Here is a 21,630-nt window from a genome sequence, read left to right on the forward strand (position 1 = left end):
CATAGATGATAACACTGTATTGCATGTGTGTTTAATAAGCAACTTTCTAACATTGATAATTATGCTAATTAGGAATTAATGTTTTTTTTCTGTACTTGATCCCACTTAGTGAATGCTAATGATTCCAATTTCAATGTTTGACCAGTTTTGAGTTGCAAATCAAATTAGGGTTTTTTTTTGTCGTTACTAGAAGAAAATAATAATAATAATCCCTCTCCCCATTTTTTTTAATAAGCTGTGTTTGTCATGCACAATTTAACACTTCCAAACAGTCATTTTAATAGATTGCAAGCTTTTCATAAGTAACTAGAATCAAATATACTGGAGAATAAAAGGAGAAACTTTCTGACAGTGAGAACAATCAACCAATGGAACAGCTTGCCCTCAGAAGTTGTGGGAGCGCCATCACTTGAGACCTTCAAGAAAAGATTGGACTGCCATTTGTCAGAAATGGTGTAGGGTCTCCCATTTGGGCAGGGGGTTGGACTAGATGACCTATAAGGTCCCTTCCAACTCTGATTATCTGTTATCTGTTATACTTATTGAAAAACTACCTGGCGGATTTCAAAGAATTCCTCCATCTTGGGGACAATTTTCATTCATCCAATTGCTTATGAACATTTTAGCTAAGGTCTTAATATTTATTTTCAACCACAATTGGGACTGGAATTTCCATCACTAAGTGGTATGGCAATTAAGTGAATCATGCTGGATTTTATAACCTTTTTTGCTGCGGTTGTTAAGCGAATCACACAGTTGCTAAGTGAATCTGGCTTCTCCCATTGACTTTGCTTGTCAGAAGCTCCTGGAACAGGGCTGGGATGCTATACTGATTCTGCATGGTTTTATGGAACTGGTAGCTCTGAAGGGCAGCAGATACTGAACCGTGTCTGTGTTTGCTGCTCTTTGGCCCACCCGCCCGCTGGGGCTCTTACCTGTCCTTTAATTTCCTGCTTTTTCAACCTCAGCTGCTTTGCTGAGGTTGAAAAAGCAGGAAAGAAGAGGATTTTCAAACACTGCACACCTGCGCACAGTGCTTTTCAGCTATCCGGGTGGCACAGCCTAAGGATTTTTTGACACACTTGCGCAGCAAAACATAGTCACCGGACCAGTTGAATCCCACCCCTGTCCTGGAAAGGTAGCGAATGGTGATCATGTGGCCCCAGGAAATTGCAACCATCATAAATACATCCCATTTGATAAGCATCCAAACTCCGATCATCTGATCCTGGGGATGCTCCAATTGTCATATATGTGAGAATTGCTCATAAATCGCTTTTCTCATAACTTTGAACAGTCGTTAAACAAAGATCTATCTATATTGTCACTTATCATCTACTTAGATGAAGGGAGGGAAAATCAATATGTACTTTGTCTTCTAGTTTTTCTTTTCTTTCATTTTAATTTTTTAAACGAAGTTTTCCATGAAATCTGCTCTTTTCCCCAGCTGATACGTTTGGAGCCTCTCAGTAGGTTGTGGCCAGCTGGATACAATTTAGGAAGGGAGAGCTAATCAGTACTTCCATAGTTTTTAGGTGTGCAATTAATTCTCAGAAATATATTTATCTCAGTTTATAATATGCAATTAAATAAAAGGAATAATCCTAATAAAACGGGTTAAAATGTTTTTTTAACAGTAACGCATGAGGAAATTAGGAATGGATTATAAGTATTCATTTCACACACCAAACACATAGTTTCAGTGTTGTTGCAGTGCATTTTAAAATAGTAAAATACTGAAATCTGGCTACATAACCAAAGATACTGGAAAGAAAAATATTTAACAAATTTAAGAACAAAAACCAGCAACTTGATTTTAAACAAAAATTATAACTCAAGCTGTAGCCCATGGAGGACTATAAGCAGCTAAAGCAGCTGGTCCAGAATGCCGTCAACATTTAAATGATGGGATGGGAAGAATGCCAGATGAGGTCACCCACTTGAACAGGACGGGGTTTTTCCAGTGTAATGAACTTATTTAGGCTTTTGTACTCTTGTCTTTCAAAAATGTATCACCTACTTCTTCACAGAGGAAAAAAAATTGCAAAGCCCATTCTATTCCTGGGCCGGCTGTACAATATAAACCTATGCCAAAATCTCGAAATAATCTTAATGTTATAAAACATAAAGCTCTGAACTATCATTTGTGCCATACAAAACTATTTCTTTCTATCTGCAATTATAAGGCTCTGAATTCCAAATACAAATGCTTCTTACTATTAGAGTAACACAAATCTCTTGTACACAGCAAAAGGCTGATCTTGAGAAAAATATATTGCAACCGTGACTAAAACATGGGATTAGCTTGGGAAAACAAGGAAGTGTAAGAAAAAAAACTAAAGATTGTCCTGCATTGATTCTCTTTGGTATAAAAGGGAAGGAAGGGGAAATACTGGCAGGCTTTCAAAATTCTAAAATGCCTATATCCAGGGGTGGGATTCTGCCGGTTTGCACCTATTTGCTAGAACCGGTTGTTAACATTCTAAGCAGTTCGGAGAACCAGTTGTTAGAAGAAATTACTGGCCTAATCCTGTAAGGAAAGCAGGAAGGAAACATTTTGGTGTTCTTACAGAAACTGCTTCTCCATTAACCGTTATTATATTCTTGGCAGGACTAGACTTCCTGTCTCAGGAACTTCTCTGGAGTTTATTTTCCCTCCTTTCTTGCTACTTTGCTTGGGTGGAGTGACCATTCAAAGTTACAATGGCACTGAAAAAAGTGACTTATGACCATTTTTCACACTTACGACTGTTGCAGCATCCCCACAGTCATGAGAGGCCAGGCGAGGAGATGCGTGCCTCGATGTGAGTGATATTGATTTGGCCACACCCAGCCAGTCCACCAAGCCACATCCACCCAGTCATATGACCACCAAGCTATGCCCACCAACTAAGCCATGGTTGTTAAAAAATTTCAATCCCACCCCTGCCTATATCAATGAAGTAGAGATCTAGTATTTGTTGTAGTATCTGTTTCCTGACCTGGCCTAACTCAAACCATTGACATCCATTAAAAATTAGATTACATTAAATTAATATGGCAACAAGGAAGGGCACATTAATCAATATACCAATCATGTTTATTTAAAACATTTATATAACTGTCCATCTTTCAGCCAACTCAAGGTGACTCCCAATCAAAGATTAAGAAAAACCTATAAAATCATTTAAAAAGTTATAAACACAACCAGATAAAAGATTTTGCTGTTTTATAACAGAAACAAGAAGTTCATTTTATGATCCCTTCTTCACTTTTCCCCATTTGAATACAATAATACTGATGTATCTTATGTTTCAAATGATAGAGTCACATCAGTTTTAAAATTAATACTGTGATTAGTGTTACCATTAAAAAAAATAAGGCAGGCTTATTACAGAATCTCTCATACACATAATTATTCTGAGGAGAATTGGATCTCAAGTTTCATTGGCCTTTGCACAGCTAAGAGAATTCCATTCAGTCTTCAAAAAGTCCGATGTAGTCCCAGAACTATTCAGGAAAACATCAAGTATCTCTTCACTTCTACCCTAATCTAATTCAGCATCTGCTCACAGGCAGCGACCTCTTATTCTCCAAGTTTTGCCCTTTGGTCTGGGCAATTTAGCTGCTAGATTCTAATGGCAGGAACTACAGGAAATTATGATTCAGATTCCAGATTACATTAAGCTACAAAATTATTTTTTTAAATAATTTGTGATTGCCTTCTATAAAGATGAATGTGAGAGTATAAACAAGTAGAGAAATAGGGAAGGTGAAAATTTCAAAAGTTATGACAGTGTTGCGAAATAAAATTGACAAAAGAACAATCTATCAAAAGTTATTTATGGTCCAAAACCAAACACAACTGACAACATTGATAACCAACAAGCCATACATTCTTAATCCAAATCAACTGTCAATATTATTATTTATATGAACCAAACATTAGCCAGAGATCTAATATTTTGATTAATCTAGTAAAGTTCAACTTAGTTCTTAATAGAATGGAACTGGGGAAAAAACAAACACACTTCAACATTTATTATAATGATGCAAAAGACAGAAGTCCCTTTCTCACAGATTCCATATGCCTGGAATGAAATATGCAGTTCTGCACATATGGTATATTTGCTACATTCTCCAAGTTGTTCTAGAACAGGGCAGTCAAACTCCCGGCCGGTGGGCCAGATATGTCACACCCTGACCACACCCGTGCCTGGTTTAGTGAAGGGAAGAAACGTCCCAATATGTCATATGATGCCGCCGTGACACTGTGACTTTGACACCCCTGATCTAGAAGGTCCTATTCCTATCAATAGAGTTATTACCAAATTCCTTCCCTCTTCCACTTTCTGTCATTTGTCATAATTCCAGTCAGATGTTTGGAAGAACATAAAACAATTTGCCTTGCCTAATCTATTATAGACAATATCACAAAAAGCACTATCACATTCTTTTCCAGTTGTGAAGCTAGGCCCACTTTCCCTGGAGACAACGACAAAGTTGTCCTGCTGTTGGAAAAATAAAGCAGAGGAGAAGATGGATAAAACTTCACTGACTGTTTGTGTAAACATTGTATGTCAAATCAGGTTATGAAGTAGTAGCCTAGCAGTTACAGCCAATTAGGAATAGTGTACAGGTGAAATAGTAATAATATTAGAGAGAAGAAGCACTCTCTCTCTCTCTCTCTCTTTCCTCTGTATCTCGTCTAGAATCCAAGCAGGCTGGTAGTGAGGGAAACCTCTTCATCAATTCCATTTGCATATATAGAAAGACAAGGAAGGTGTCTGTGATCAAATATGCTCCATGAATCTATGAAGTAAATCTATCTTCCACCTATTTGCAACACCATGAAGACACTTTCTCCCCGTTTTGGTATAGGAATGGACACCAATGGCCATAAATGCTCATCTTTCAGGCATTCCTTAGTCAGTCCCCAACAAGCTAGGATGCCATTCATTAACAAGAATGTAAGACTGACATGATACTCACATATCATAGATAAATTAAAACATAAATAAAGGAGAGAAGCAACCTAGAACTAAGGAGAACTTTCCTCACAGTTTAGAACAATTAATTAGCTTCAGCAGAGGATTGGCTTAGAAGATCTCCAAGATCCCTTCCCCTTATTCTGTTAGTCTGTTAAATGATGCTTCCTGCCAACATGCTATTTATTTTGATTGGAAGTGAATCTCCAATACTGAGAAGATCTTCCTCATCCCTAATTGCCCGATTAACTGGAATCAGGTCTTTATGAAAAGCCACAGCTGTTATCCGGAATCATACTCTCAGTTCCATTCACTACCCGAGTTTTCCTGCTAATTCTAGAAAGTACCTCTAAATATCCTCCATATCCAATGTAGGAAAAACTCCCCAAAGAGCAAACCACCGTAATTTCTAGAGTCAAATTCTCCTCCTGGAAGAGAACACTATAGGTATTTTCTCTAGTTTGCACTGGACTTTTTCAGAAAACAAAAGAAGTCATGAACCTCTCCTCACTCCCACACAGACCAATAAGCATACCCAGTCTAAAAGAAGTAGCTCTTGTATGTTTACATATTTTGCACAACCATGAACATTCAGGTTTTATTGTCCGGAGGCCAATGTAAGATACCCAAAGGGCTTTTTTTTTGGAATGGGGGAGGGTACCTTCAAGTCAATGATCACTTCTGATGACTACCTGGACAAATCCCTGCAATTTTCTTGGCAAGATTTTCAGAAGTAATTTTACCTCTGCCTACTTCTTGGGGCTCAGAAACCTTGACTTTTCCAAGATCACCTAGCTGATTTTGTGCTAGGTGGGAGTTAGAATCTTCCAGTTTCTAACCCAGTGCCTTAACTACTGCACTAATTGTTGATCTATTCAAAGTATATTTTGCCCAAAAATATTCATAATACTTCCAACTTCTGTTGTGTATGTTATGTCCATTTGTGCCTGCATGCATACACACTTATATAATTCAGAGAGAGAGAGAGAGAGAGAGAAAATCTAATGTTAAACAACGAAATGTATTGATATATCAGCTTGATCTGATCATCACTGGTAACCCATTGAGCAAGCATTCTGTAAGTCTCTCCAAGCCTTTCTTAAATGTGCCCTATAGGGATTGTTAATGCCCGTGTCTTTCAAAGCACTGCAAAACCTATCAACTATACTGATTTTTAGGGGACCTAACAATACATTCACCAGATAATTGGAATGTCTATGAAGTGGTTGTGCCTTTCATTGCTCAGTTCTACATTAAAAAGGCATCAATACAAAAGGATGTGCAAATAACTTAAAGTGGTTTATTAAATGTGTTTTAAATGAGTTATTCAGGAAAAACGTTCAAGTTCTGTATGTTATTGCAGTTTTTGCACACTATCTACTAAAGTTAATATCAGGTACTAAGTTGAATATTGCTTCAGCTATCTCTTGATACATTAATTCAATTGTTTTGGAAAGAAAGCCGCCTGCCTTATTTCCACAGCAACTTCTTACCAAACATGAAAATTAATCTGTGATGAGGATGAATGGCTGCTGATCTCACAAAAAAATATAGAGAAATTTTGAAAACTGGAACCAGAGCTTCCTTTTTTCCAATTTTGATTCTTATAGAGTCCCCAATCTTTCTAACTCTGCGGACCGACAGTGATGGCACTGCCAGTCAGCTGCGGCAGGGGGAGAAGAGATGGTTTTGTGTACATGCCTGCTACTTAGGCAAACTGAGTTTTGTGCACTTGCCTATGCTTGACACAACCTGGTTCCCAATGGACCACGGACTAAGTCCAGGCTGCAGACCGGAGTTGGGGACCCATGCTATAGAAGAGGGTTGTTTGAAGGGCTATAAATCAACAAAATCCCTTTTAGAGTTCTAATTAGGATGTAACTTTTTCTTCCCGCTCATTTTCAGGTCTGACAATAAAGAGACTTGGGAAGAGAAAGGCAGATGGACAAATTTAAAAAATAACGACGTTAGTGTCAAGTTTCATATCAGACACAGCAATAAATCTCAACTCTCCAGACAAGTAAGCCTCATTTTCAAGAATTTACTTATAACAGAAGTTCACAGTCATCACACAGCTACATTAGTTCCTTTATAGCTGACAAGAATGAAATCATATTTACAGAGAAAATCTGTTTGTTGCAGTATGCATAAATCAAGCCTATACATAAATCTACAGCCCAATGTTTTTAATCCTATGCTCTTTCTTCCCATCTTTTCAAATCACTGGACATTTATGTGTTGCTTCATTATCTTGAGATTTTGCGGTACTTCCTCAGGATTGACATAGTAGTTGCTTAGCTGGCCTGTCAAGAGCTGGTTCTTGTCTTACCAATGTTATGCCTTACAATAAAGCCTCTTCAGATAACAGCACAAAAGATTAGTACTTTGCCACACATGGAATAAATTGCTAATTCACAGATTAAACGACCTTACAAGTCCAGATGTGTAGGATCTACAGAATTTTCTTTCATGCTTTAGGAACGAGAACATTAAAATTACCATTTGAGAATAGGAACATTTTCCTTGAGTTCAGCTATATTTGGCTTTTATCAAATATAAGAATCAAATATAATATGATGTTTTTTGCTTTTGCTTTGTTTTTCTCTGTGACATAGATTCCATGATATTTTGTAATGTCAGACAAGCATTAATTTTACCAGCTCAGATGAATTTAAATTTGTTTGATATTTGATTAATATATGATTTACATCAATAGTTTCCCCCTCTCTATTGGTTTGTTTGTTTGTTTTGTTTTTGTAGTTTGTCATGAATTTCTTTCCCTTTTTGCATATTTGAAAATTTTATATTCATTACATTCATTTCTCTAAAACTTGTTAATAAATAAATAATAAGTTTGTTTTTTTAAAAAAACCTTATGGAAGTGGAGGTGATCAGGCTTAAAGAATGATTAATGAAGAAGATAGTTAGAAAAACAGTTAAGTGTGCCTTTTCTTTCTATTTCAAATTCTCTCACTTGAACCTGCTTTTTACTTTAAAAAAAGAAAATGTTCTTGCACACATGAACACTCTAAAAACATTCTCAGCAGCTTTAAATAATGCAATGATTATGAATAAGACAAACTTACCCACTTAGGACCACAATGAAATCCATGACATTCCATCCATTCCGCAGGTATGAACCCTTGTGGAAAACGAATCCCAATGCAACTATTTTAATGCCAGCTTCGAAGCAAAAAATCCCAATAAAATATGGTTCTGTCTTTTCCTATAATAACAGAGGAAACAAACAGATCAGAAATTGTAATTAGCAAATGTCAAGAAGAAATTTTTGGAGCTCCCTAACTGCAATTTTTAATTTCTAATTTGAGTTTAGGTTAACTTTTATTCAATACAATTGAATTCAGTAGGATTTAATAAGGTCAGACTTAAACTATTTCCTGAGATGATCTTGAACTTTTTCAGAATATATTCAGTAGAACCACATCATTAGTTCTGATTAATAATCCAGACAAGATCTAACCAGTCTTATTGATTTCAGAAGAATTTTGAATTTTTAAGCAGGATGACATGTCAATATCTAATGAATTCTTTTTTAGTGCCATACTTCATGTGGGACTAAAAGATTTTAAATATTAAGCTTAGGCTCTTTGTAGTGAAAATCATCTCACCTGGTAGTTCTCTCTCTCCCTCTCCCTCCCTCTCTTTCCCTCCCTCCCTCTCTCCCCCATACCCATACACCTGTTTAAAGCAACATTATCATTATCTCCCCATCACATACAACATTTACTTTCTAGTAATTTACAAGCTTACTAACTTGTTCAAATTCAGAATGGCTCCATGCAGAAACAGTTTCAAACAACAAAATTTGGGAATAAATCCTGGTTCCCGTACCCCAATCTTTTGGCTTAATTTATTGTATGCTCCCAGCCATTTTGTAGTTTCTTGTCCTGTACAACCAGGAAAATGGAAACTTGGCCTAGACTAATTTTCAGAAGAAATAAGAGCCAAGAGTTTTCTGTGCCAACTAGGGTTGGAACTCTGCAGTTACAACAAAAATATCCAGACTTTGCTAAAAGACTGGAGGACTATTCTAAATCATGATACCCCCACCCCCACCCAAGCTCTGAAAGTCAAGACAAAACTGAATAGTTACTGATCTATCATCTTTGAGACTGAAATTATACCGTGGAAAAACTTCAGTGCTATCTAGAAGAAAGGAAAATCATATAATAATCAAAGTCAACTTACCAATCTGCGAGACATAGGTGTCTTATCATCTTCAGGAAGATGCTGCTCCAAGGCCAGAACGATGCAGTTTGCAATGATGGTTGCCAGAATCATATATTCAAAAGGCGTGCAGAATTATGTTAAGGAATACAAAATGAACAGCAAAAATCGAAGAACATTCTAAATCAATTGTCTTCCTTGTTCAATAATGCTTTTTTTTTGTTGCCCCTTCTACAACCCTTAATACTCATTAATATAACCTACCCCAGAAAAATAAATATTTTTGGGGTGAGCAGTAAAGTGGAACACTCTGATAAATATAGATATACAAGTGATGAAAAAAAGATCCAAGTAGAATGACACATATTTTTGTACACATTTGAGTGTCTTCAACAAATCACCCTAGCATTTTATGGTGTGTGATGTTTCAAATAAAAGTGAGAAGAACCAGAGTTCTACACATCTATAAAATTCACAGCACAGTAATGAAGATAAGACACAATAATGCTACTGTATGTATGTAGCCTAGAAATTCTCGAAGGAAGGATGAAATAACATACAAAATAAATAAATAAATGAGTTGCAGTAAAACTGTGGATTGCATTTCAATAAATTAATTGTCCATAGAAAGGGTATAATTTCCTTTTGTGGTGGCCCCAGGATCTCGGTCTTGTCAGTTTCTTTAGCCAATTCATCAACATAAAACAGTCATCAAGTAAGCCCTGGCTGATTGCCATCCAAAGAACAGCAAAACTGTAGCTGAGTTCATCCCATGCTGACACTAAGCAAGAGGTTCTTTTTGCATTAAACCAAATGCTCAGAATGAGCAATTGAAAAGACTAACATGTCACACACACACACACACCCTGTTATTGGCAGCTTCATTGTTGGTCAAGGGTGGGTGTGAAGGGGAAGCTGTCTCTCTGAAGCTTTAGAAAGCTAAGAAATAAAATTGTTGTAATTATGAATATTGTGTTGCCACAGACTTCCACTTTCCGATCAGCTGTGTAGGTAGAGATTGACTTAAAAGTGGCAATTTGAGTTGTCAAGGTTATTAAGGCAAGGATGAACCAATCTCTCAAACTACTAAATTATCCATGTAGAACTGGCAGGTTTTGACCCCCAACCCATCCTTTTCTCTGCCTCATGTTTCATCTCCCTCCTTCCTCACACGTCAAAGTCCAATTTTGTCTCTATTTTGGTTCCTAGCTTTCCTCTTGCAACTGTAGTAGCTATAACAAATGCACACTTTTAGAAGCAAAGCTGCAGGAATTTTTCATCCTGACTAAAGGAAGTTTGGTCGATACTCAGTGGAATGCCTAGAAATTATATCCACATCTACACTGAGTCAGGGGTCACCCAAGTCTAGTTGCATGAGATGGAGTGATCTAGTCATGAAGTGGAGCAGACAAAAAATACTCCATTGTTGGTTATGCACCAGTTGCCAAAAGCTAGGACTTTGCAGTGGTGGGATTCAATTTTTTTTTACTACCAGTTCTGTGGGCGTGGCCTGGTGGGCGTGGCAGGGGAAGGATACTGTAAAATCTCCAGTCACAGGTGGTATTTGCCAGTTCTCCAAACTACTCAAAATTTCCGCTACTGGTTCTCCAGAACTGGTCAGAACCTGCTGAATACCATCACTGGGACTTTGCTATTTACTATATATGGCATTTGCTCAAGCTGGAGTCTTTCTATTAGTATTTACCATAGTATGATAGAACACTGTAAACTTCCTGCTTTTTCCTGTACCTGAAGCGTTTTCTGATTGTAAGCTGGATACTCAGACCTCTCCGGAAGCTAAATTCTACCCTCTCAGCAAAAGCTTTCTTACTCAATTCACGGGGCCTCAGAGATTTGTAAGGAGAGATGCTAAAAGATACAAAGGGAAAGGAGCAACTGCTTCTCTGGCTGGCCTGCAGCAGCTGGTATTTTCTGATCACTGACAGCCTAAGCTTAGAGAGTTCTACCTGCTGGTCTGAGAAGCTTGTAATTCCCATCTGTGACACATCCCATCTCTGGGATGTGACCAAAATCTCTTGGTAGGTTATTCCAAAACAATCAGGGTTGAGTGGAAATAATTGGAATGTGTAGGTTGCAGAATGCTGGGAAAAACACTTCATCCTTGCTTTCCAAGTGTTGCACCAGCTACAGCCTGCTTAAGCATAAAGCCAGCTGGATAACTTTGAACCAAGCATTCTCTCTCAGCCCTAGGAAGGGGACAATGGCGAGCCACTTCTGGAAAATCTTGTCAAGAAAAGTGCAGACACAAATCCAGTCCAAGAACTGGAAATGACTGAATGGAAGAAGAACAAATCTTCCTCTCCACTTATAACTAACAGACAGCATTTCCAGCAAAAGAGAGAGGGGGGAGCATTGGGGTGGGTGAGGGAGGGTTAGCCACATAGGATATAGACTGCTCTCTTCCACTGTCAAGTGGAATTTAAAAAACTAGTGTTATTGTTTCTCTGAATAGGGCAGGACAGTGTAGGATGGAGGAAACATGAGTCAAATAAAGGCCTTGGAATATGGAAGTAGGAGTGAGAGCTGGATCACTGCAGTCTAAGATTTTCTGTATGTGAAGTGTCTTCTATCATATTTCACGAGAGACCAGAGGGAGCTAAGCTGAAAATCCTATTCATCCATATAAAAGTGCCAGAGGAAGGTGGTGATGTAATGAACTGTACAAGGAAGATGCCAAAACTGATGATTTGACCATAATTCCTAATATAAACCTTGATTTCACATAATCAGGAACAATAATTATGAATTATTCCCAGATCCTTCAGCTGCAATTACTACTTGCACAAATGTGCTAGAAACCAAGGGATTTATGTAAAATATTATGTGCCAGCAAACAGAGTTTCAACATAATTCTTGAAAAACATTAAAGCAATTTTGGAGATTTTGGTTTAAAAATAGAACATTCTCAAAAAAAAAAAAAAAAGAATCAGGTTTTAGAGAATTAATATTTCTCTGTTCTAAGTATCTTCCTTAAATGTCCCTTTTTTCTTTACTGAATATATTATTGGGGATTCTGTTACATTCCTTAACAACTCTACACATAGAAATGACAAGGATTTTACAAAGTTAGTCTCATATCTTCAGATTTTAACTCCAGGAAAAAAAAAACAGCATAGAGTGTGTAGCATATTTATATGTATATATTGCAATTTTGAGATTCTATTTAAACCAAAAAACAGTATACAATTCTCAACACTTAACAAGTTACATTGGAAGTTCCTCTCTTCTATTAAGTTTGGCAGAATGCCTGGCAGAATTGGATCTGAGCATGTAGAAGCCAAAAAGAAATTAAAGCAAAAATAACCCTCCCATTTATCTTCTTTTAGTTCCCATTTTCTTAGTAATCAAAACACTTAGTATTGCCATAAATTTGTATATACTACAGGTCATGACAAGTATATGTTTTATCTTCCGCACAAGGAAAAATAATGCTGTTGAGTAGAGTACATCACCCCACCATAACCCATATATATATTACACACCCATACCTACACTACTATCTATCTATCTATCTATCTATCTATCTATCTATCTATCTATCCAGGGGTGGGATTCAAATTTTTAACAACCGGTTCTGTGGGCGTGGCTTGGTGATCATGTGACTGGGTGGACATGGCTTGGTGGTCATGTTATTGGCTGGGCGTGGCCAACTCAATATCACTCACATCGAGGCATTCATCTCCTCGCCTGGCCTTTCATGACTGTGGGGATGCTGCAATAGTCGTAAGTGTGAAAAATGGTCATATCACTTTTTTCAGTGCCATTGTAACTTTGAACGGCCACTCCACACAAGCAAAATACCAGCAAAGGAGGATAAAATAACTCCAGAGAAGTTCCAGAGACAGGAAGTCTAGTCCTGCCAAGAATGTAATAAGGGTTAATGGAGAGGCAGTTTTTGTAAGCAACACCAGAATGTTTCCTTCCTGCCTTCCTTACAGGATTAGGCCAGTAATTTCTTCTAACAACTGGTTCTCCAAACTGCTTAGAATGTTAACTACCGGTTCTAGCAAATAGGTGCGAACTGGTAGAATCCCACCCCTCTATCTATCTATCTATCTATCTATCTATCTATCTACTCCTGAAACGTTTACTGTATGTGCATATAAATAATTGCGGCTTTCTATTGAGAGCATGCCTACCTTTAATCTCTCGAACTCACAACTCTTCGGACTAGACCCACTCTGCTATTTTAATATTCCTTTCTATTCCTTTCTTTTCCTTCCTTCCTTCCTTCCTTCCTTCCTTCCTTCCTTCCTTCCATCCCCCAAACTTTTAAGGCTGAAAGGGAAAACAAATGCTTCACTAGTGTTAATTGCTAGGTTGAAATATAATGAGAAATGGCAAACTGAAATCAATAGGTTTCTTTGCCCAACTAAATGTTTTATGAAAATTGTCTATGTTCTTATTTAAAACAACATTTAGGTTGTAGGCAATAGAAAGTGAAGTTTATTTGGATGTAAAACTTTTTCGGAAGGTTTGCAAAATGTCAAAACATCTTTAGAAAAAGAAGGAGAACATTAACCGCACCTCCTCCAAGGGAGATGGGCAGTTGATAAATACAAAACATAATTAAAATAAATAAACTCTCAGATGACAAAATGACAGGTAACAGAAGATTATTAATTCACTTTTAAACTCTACTTTTATATCTGTAAATCCTAGATAATATAGTTTAAAATTAGGGTAGTTGGTTAATTCTGCTTCCTAACTATTCAGTTAAATATAAAACCCAATGCATTTTTAAATTATTGATATAGGAGAATTTGCAATTTTAACAAGATACAGTTCATTATTAAAATGAAGAATAACTTCAGAGCCAAGCTAGATGTGATATTAATGATCTTTGATCAGATTATCTGACATTTCGAATAAAAATCTTGCAGAACTTCCCATGTGTTCTTAAGTTCATGAAGAAGTTCTCTCAACCATTTTTTTTTTCACATAATTCTCAGCTGGACTAGTTTGCTATTCAATATTAAAAGAAGTTGCACCTGTGGAAATTCCTGGTTTCCTTAGTTATAATGTGAAACTGTAGTGATTTGATATAATACAAAGTATATTAACAAATCTATAAGTAAATTAACATTTTAGAGATTATATGGAGACTAATGATTTCCTAAATTATTATTTTAATTATAATTAGACAGTTGTTTTTTTCTGCTGGCCATGCTCATGTTCTTTCAACTCTTGCCAGACAGAGAAATTACATAGATTTCCTGGCCATTTATGTGAAGCAAACCTCACTGAAAGTAACATTAAAAGTTCTTAAACTTGCAAACCTTAGATAATATAGAAGACACTTATTCTGTGTATAATTTCAGAGCAGATGATGCGAACAGGTCTATCTTTTTTTTTTAACATTTATTTTCCATGCAGTTACCTGCTGTTGATTAATTTTAATGGATTATAATTGCTTCTATTTTTATTGGGTACTCATCTCCAACCTGCCATTCAGGGACAGATCAGGTAACAATATTCATAAAGTACAGAAATATATTCCAGGTTTAGTTTAGTTTACTTTATTGTCATTGCACCTCATACAACAAAATCAAACATCATCTTCAGTGCACATCATGACCATGAAAATAAACATAAACACACATCACACTCCACACATTGAATTGAAAACCCCCCAAACCACACCAGCACTGCACTATACAGTAGAATTCAACAGAGCTACTGCCCTGGGATAGAAGCAGTTTTTCAGCCTATTTGTCCTTGTTTTTATTGTCTTGTACCATCTGTCGGATGGTACTAGTTCAAAAAAAGGGTTCCCAGGATGAGATAGATCTTTGAGAATGTTTTGAACTTTCTTAAGGCAGCAGGAGTTATAAAGCTCTTCCGAAGAGGGGAGAGGGCAACCAATGATCTTCTGGGCAATGACATTAACCCTCTGGAGTGCTTTCCTATCTGCCACTGTGCAATTGGCAAACCATACAGAGGTAAAGTAAGTTAAGATACTCTCTATGGTGCAGCAGAAGAAGGTCACCAGCAGTTTTTCATTCAGTTGTTTTCTGAGAAGTCTCAGGTAGTATAATCTCTGCTGGGCCCTTTTGACCAGGGCTGCAATGTGGGCACTCCAGGTCAGGTCCTCTTTTAGGGTAACACCCAGAAACTTAAAACTGGCCACTTGTTCCACTCAGTCTCCATTGATAAGCAAGGGCTGGATGTCTGATCTGTTCCTTCTATAGTCCACTATAAGCTCCTTGGTCTTATTGCTGTTGAGGACCAAGTTATTGTCTCCACACCATGAAAGCAACCAGTCCACCTCACCTCGGTAGGCAGACTCATTCCCTCCCAGAGATGAGTCCCACCACTGTTGTATCATCTGCAAATTTAGTAATAGTATTACTAGCATGAGTGGGAATGCAGTCATGCACATAAAGAGTGTTAGGGATACACCCTAGCAAGATCTGCAGGGCAGGCAGGCAGGCAGGCAAAATATGTGAGATATCGTGTTGTGTAGCTTACACTCAGTAAAAACAGATACAGTGCCAATTAAAGTAGTTTTATTCCAGCAAGAGGTTAAAGCATAGTCAAAACAGTCCATATATCATACACTTATTTTCAGTCCGTCCAGGGATTATCCAGTTGCAAAATTCCAATGTCAGAAATGAGAGATCGGTACACTTACAAAAATAACAGTCCGGTAATTTATCTCCTCACAGTAGAGAGAGATATGCAACAAACTCAGAAACTCCTCTCTTCCGTCTGCAACTCCAGTAATTGCCAGCAAAGCGTCAGGGAATGTCAGCAATCAATCAGCGTCTCTTGCTGCCTCTTATGGTGTTTTCACACCACACCCAAAATACATGCTCAGCATTTAAAGTAACACACACTCTAAACTAAGAATCATAGCTTGTATATTATTTTATCTTACCCAAACTAGTTAGGTGACCAATGTTATACCTAACAAAGAGTATAGAATAAGGGACTCAACATGCAACCCTGTGGTGTACCAGTGTTAAGAATAAGGACCGAAGAGGTAATCTGACCCTAATCCAAAATCAGATTGAATAAGAAAGTCCAAGGTTCAGAAGTTTAGATACTAGTCTATGTGGAAGAATTGTGTTAAATGCAGAACTAAAATCTACAAAAAGCATCCTTACCTAGTCCCCCACCCCCACCCCGCTGTTCTAGGTGAGTCAGAGCAATGTGAAGAGTGATGGCTATAGAGTCCTCTGTAGTTCTATTTCTTCTGTATGTAAACTGTACTTATCAAATGTATGCGGAAAACCAGAAATGATGTGCTAGCAGACCAATTTCTCAAAGCACTTCAGGACGATAGGAGTGAGTGCCATTGGTCTGTAAGCATTGAGGTTATTGTTAGGGAACTTCTTTGGCAGTGGAACAATGGTGGAAGTCTTTTATTAGTATCCAATACTAATAAAATGCTAGCTGGCCATGTCTTCTCTATCATCTTTGGGTTGCCACATTGCAGCACATCTGAAGTCTTATACTTCAGAGCAGGCAAGGGGCAGGGGGATAAGTGGGAGAAAATGAAGAGACCAGGATGGAGGAAGAGGCCAGAAGGCTGAAAGTGGGGTGGGGTGTCTCCCATTTCAGCTGCATATTGAAAATGTGTAATAGCAGTTTTAGATCATAGTACAGGTAGTACTAAACCTACAACCAATCGTTTAGTTACAACGACAATGAAGATAGTGAGTTATGACCATTTTTCACATTTACAGCTATTGAAACTTCATGTGATCAAAATTTGGCCACTTGGCAACTGGCATGTATTTATGACGGTTGCAGTGTCCTGGGGTCATGTGATCACTTTTTGCAACCTTCTGACAAGCAGAGTCAATGGGGAAGCCAGACTAACATAACAATCTTGTTACTAACTTAATACCTTCAGTAATTCACTTAACTCCCGTGGCAGGAAAAGTCATAAAATGGGAATAAAATTCACTTAACAAATTTTGGCTCCATGATGGTTGTAAGTTGAGACTACCTGTATATATCTCTTTACTTTGGAAAAAGCTTATGTGTAAAAACAACCCCTCCACCCAAAACCCAAATCCACGTGCTAAATCTACACAATTCCCTGTTACGATCCTGGACGTCAGCAAGTGAATTATGATTGTAGTCATCCTGGATTCCTTCTGGAGTGTCCAATCAGATTTTAATGAAGTGAACCCTGAACATGGTTAGTAACCCAGCAATATAATGCTGGATAGGCATTTTTGGAACATGTGACATCCTGAATTTACACAGACTGACCCCTCTCTATCATTCCCATATACAGAAGCAAGTGAGAACATGTCAGCATCTTCTATGTGTTTTAAATTTAAATTATCTTTGATTTTTGGACAAATCACCTCTTGGACAGCCAAAGCTGTTATGAATCAATTCTGCTCAATTTATGAGAATGTGCCCAAATGATAAAAACAGAAAGGATAACACAAACAAAACAAAGGCATGCCACCATATGTTCAACTAAGCATGAACACAAAAGGAAATTGTTTAGAAAACTTGTATTAGACTATCCAAATCCATTTGGGTGACCAACCCACAACACATTCTGCTTACTTATTGCAGTTATTAGGCAGCAGTTGTTCAAGTAAATCAAGATTCTAGTTTATTGTATGCTTATTACTTGGTGCGATGGAGCACTAAGAATGAGGCCTAGAGTCTCGGTAATCTGCTCTTTTTATTTACTTTCTCCTTATAGAATACTAAATCAAAACAGACATGAAAAGACTTCAGACACATAACCACATAACAACAGTTTTTTTTCCTACCAGACCTAGTCCAGCCCTCAGTTCCTATGATGGAAAACTGAATGACAAAGACATGAGCCAGGGAGTAAGTGCTTTCTCCTATGATAGTCTTCATCAGCTCCCTGCTATTCAGAAGTATTATTACTCTTTTGTTGGGGGCAATATGCTGATTTTGTAAACTGTTTAGAGAGGGCTGTAAAGCCCTATGAAGTGGTATATAAGTCTAAGTCCTATTGCTATTGCTAGTGTTTTGCTGATGCTTTGGCTTATATCCAGCATAGGCAAACTGGTATCCTCCAAGTATTTTGGACTTCAAATCCCACCAGCTCCTGGGAGTGCAAGGCAAGGCACTGTGCTGGGAAGGAAGTGTGAGGACTTGCTGAGATGAAATTGACCACTAATTCTCATTCCAAAGTGACGGAGCAACATTCTCTTCTCCATTTGGTAAGGAAATATAATGTTTTTACTTCTTTTAATGATAATGACCAAAATATTCTTAAACCACACAGATAATTATGTACACATAATTGATCTGGTTACTTGAAAAAGCTATGGTGGCACAGTGGTTAGAATGCAGTGCTCCAGTCTACTTCTGCTTACTGCCTGCTGCGTACAGTTTGGCAGCTTGATTCTCAACAGCTCAAGATTGACTCAGCCTTCCATCCTTCCAAGGTCAGTAAAACAAGGGCCCAGATTGGGGCAATATGCTGACCCAGATTGGGGCAATATGCTGACTCTAAACTGCTTAGTGAGGGCTGTAAAGCACTGTGAAGGTATATATAAATCCAACTGCTATTGCTATTGAAAGATCTAGTTTCTTCTGTATTTTTTTCTCTTATTAGAGAATGACATCCTACACGCTTGCATTTACAGAAAGACATGGGGGAATGCATGTTGTAAACACCATATGAGCAAAGCTGCCTCCCTTCCAGTCATACATTAGACAGGGATTGATATAATTAAATTGTACATATGATTTTAACAGTATCCTTTGAAAGTACATTGTTGTTTTAAATAAATCCATTCTAGCAGTTTCTCGGGACATTCTGTACCTTACACAGTCTCAGCAACAGTTTCATGTTATGGTTTAGGCTACAAAAAGTAGCCTAATTAAATAAGTGTTTTTAAAGCTGGTGCAAGGTACTGGGATTTTTTGACAGGTACAGATGTATCTACTTTAATCACCTTGTTACCTCAAGTACCAATTAATGCAAGCAGATTTAAGCTGTTGTAAACTGTTCTGACCCTTCAAACTAGAGTGGGAAAACAAATCTAAACAAATGCCACCACCAATGTATTACTTGCAAGATTTTATTCATATTCATTTATCAGTTTGCCTCCATACATGGAATTGCACAATTTTCTCGCTGACTCTCTCTGTGTTTGTGTGTGCGTGTGCGTGTGTTTACAGACTTAATAAGAACAAATAGAAGCACAGAACTGCTTTTACTGCTTATTTTTTTCATTGAAAAGCTGCTCTTATTTTATATTCTTCATTAAAATAAAAGTTATATCATGTGATTTATTTTCTTGCCTTATTGTCTTTTTCAAACTTCAGTTACCATAGCAATTGGATGCAACTTGGCATTGCCATGACAACCACTGCCTCAGTTTCAATTCACCATCTGACAGGGTGCCTCTCCTTCCCTCGTTTGCCTCAACTGTCAAAAAGAAAGACCCATCCCCAGAGAAAGCATAAAATCAAATGAATGAAAGTTAAAACAACATAGCACTGTTAAAACAAAACAAAAAAAAGCAGCCCACACAACTAGAGTGAACTGGTCGCTCATTATTGTTTTTTTACTAGCATAGATCTCACATAACATCATAAAATTTGTGCCAGGGTCAGTGAAGGAATGCTACGGTATTATTATTATAATGTGACTGATATATACTGCGAGTTAATATCCATAAATAGAATCCAGTTCAATGTATTCTATTATAGGGTCTAATCTAAAGAAGTCAATAATTGCACAAGAGAACCAATGCAGTGCTTGGGTAGGATGCTAGCTTTGGATTTCAATCAAATCCATACTCCATCTCCAGGATTGTATATGTCTTTGGTTCAGTCATGAGCTCCTCGGCTTAACCTTTTTCAACATTATCTTAGGGGTTCAAGAGAATGGAATGAAATAATCCTTCCCCAACTGCAAATTCTAATTATTCTGTACAGGCGCCAAGTAGATTGCTGGGTGGGTTGTTGTTTTTTTTGCAGTGATATAAAAAGGCAAATAATTACTTTCACTGATTATTTGCTAACAGCTAAAGATCAACACAAAATCAAGCATTAATTCATGCATATTATATATCACAGACTTGGAGCACAACAGCCCTGGAAGTCTTTCAGCCCATTTAAATCAATTTAAGCTGCTCAAGAACATGATCTGAAGAGTCATTTTAAGTCTGAGTTAACATGTTTACCCTTAGGCTGTAGAAACATAGCAGACATGAACCATACTGAAAGTCATTTCCCCTCAACAAGAATTACAGTTCTTTAACAGGTTACAGGGATCTCTTCTGAAATTTTCCAAATTTCACCAAAGAGTAATTCCCTTGATCCTTTAAAGAAAGTCATGCTAGGTAAAATCAAGTTTCACAAATTACTCTGCAAAGGTGAATATATGGCATTCTGTATATTAGAATCTGGGACCTATAAAAATTTGATTTTCAAAGCCTGCCTATTTTGTAAAGGTATGTTTTTTTTTTATTATTCTATGTGGGATAATATATCCACATGCAGTTTAAGAGATGTAAAACCTTTCTAACAATCCACTTCTAAATTTTTATGTAAGTTATGAGACTTACACGTTACTGAATTAATACGGCTAGGATTGCACACACATTTTAATTAGATGTGTCTTCATAATGTTTAGTCTTCCATTTACGAAAGTTTTTTTTGAGATTTTGCAAAATTCATTGGTGCAGAATTTAAGGTATGTGTCAGTTTTAAAAAAATCTGAAGCATAGGTAGTCCTTGACTTACAACCACAATTGAGTCGAAAAAATTTGTTGCTAAGCAGAATTCATTTGTTAAGTGAATTTTGTCCCATGTTATGCCCTTCTTGCCATAGTTGTTAAGTGACTCGTTGCAGTTGTAAAATTAGTAATACGGTTGTTAAGTGAATCTGGCTTCCCCATTGACTTTGCTTGTCAGAAAGTCACAAAAGGTGAACACATTACCCTGGGACACTGCAACCCTCATAAATATGAATCAGTTGCCAAAGCATCTGAATTTTGATCACGTGACCATGGGGATGCTGCAAACAATGTAAGTAAGAAAAATGATCTAAAGTCACTTTTTTCAGTGTCATTGTAACTTTGAATGGTCACTAAATGTACCATTTATAAGTGAGGACTATCTGTATTGATTCTCAGTAAGCCATAATGGTTAGCCAAGGGGAGTTTCTTTTTTCAAAATAAACACAACAGTGTCACATATTGGTGAAGATGGCTACTTGTTATATTCACTACTTCAAAGCAGTTAGATTTCAAAAGAGCTGCTCTCTCTGGTAAGAATACAGAAGGCTTCCTCACAAATAATGACATGAAAAGGGAGAAAGGAGAGGATAAAACTGTAAACAATGGTGAAATTTAAATTACCTTCCTTTTCTCTGGCTAGTTTCCCTCTGCCTCTCCCAAATTTCTAAGGGACATTATCTCTTTAAAATAAAATTACTTTTCAAATTCCTCTGGAAAAGCAACTTTGCTCCATGTGTATGTATTTTCTA

At 37.2% G+C, this 21,630-nt stretch overlaps 1 protein-coding gene across 1 annotated transcript in view; it reads right to left on the reverse strand.

The window, feature by feature from the left end:
• The window catches only part of CACNA1E (calcium voltage-gated channel subunit alpha1 E), a 346,898-nt gene that overhangs the window by 265,499 nt on the left and 59,769 nt on the right, over positions 1–21,630 (reverse strand). Inside the window, exons 3-4 of the mRNA XM_087930443.1 lie at positions 9,177–9,282; positions 8,054–8,193 (exon numbers count right to left, since the gene is read on the reverse strand). Of these exons, the coding sequence (XP_087786569.1) occupies positions 8,054–8,193; positions 9,177–9,282 (246 nt within the window). The remainder of the gene's footprint in view (positions 1–8,053; positions 8,194–9,176; positions 9,283–21,630) is intronic.

This window comes from Pseudonaja textilis, chromosome 3, assembly GCF_049901715.1.
Source record: "Pseudonaja textilis isolate UNSWEBS1 chromosome 3, rPseTex1.2, whole genome shotgun sequence".
Taxonomy (NCBI): Eukaryota; Metazoa; Chordata; class Lepidosauria; order Squamata; family Elapidae; genus Pseudonaja; species Pseudonaja textilis.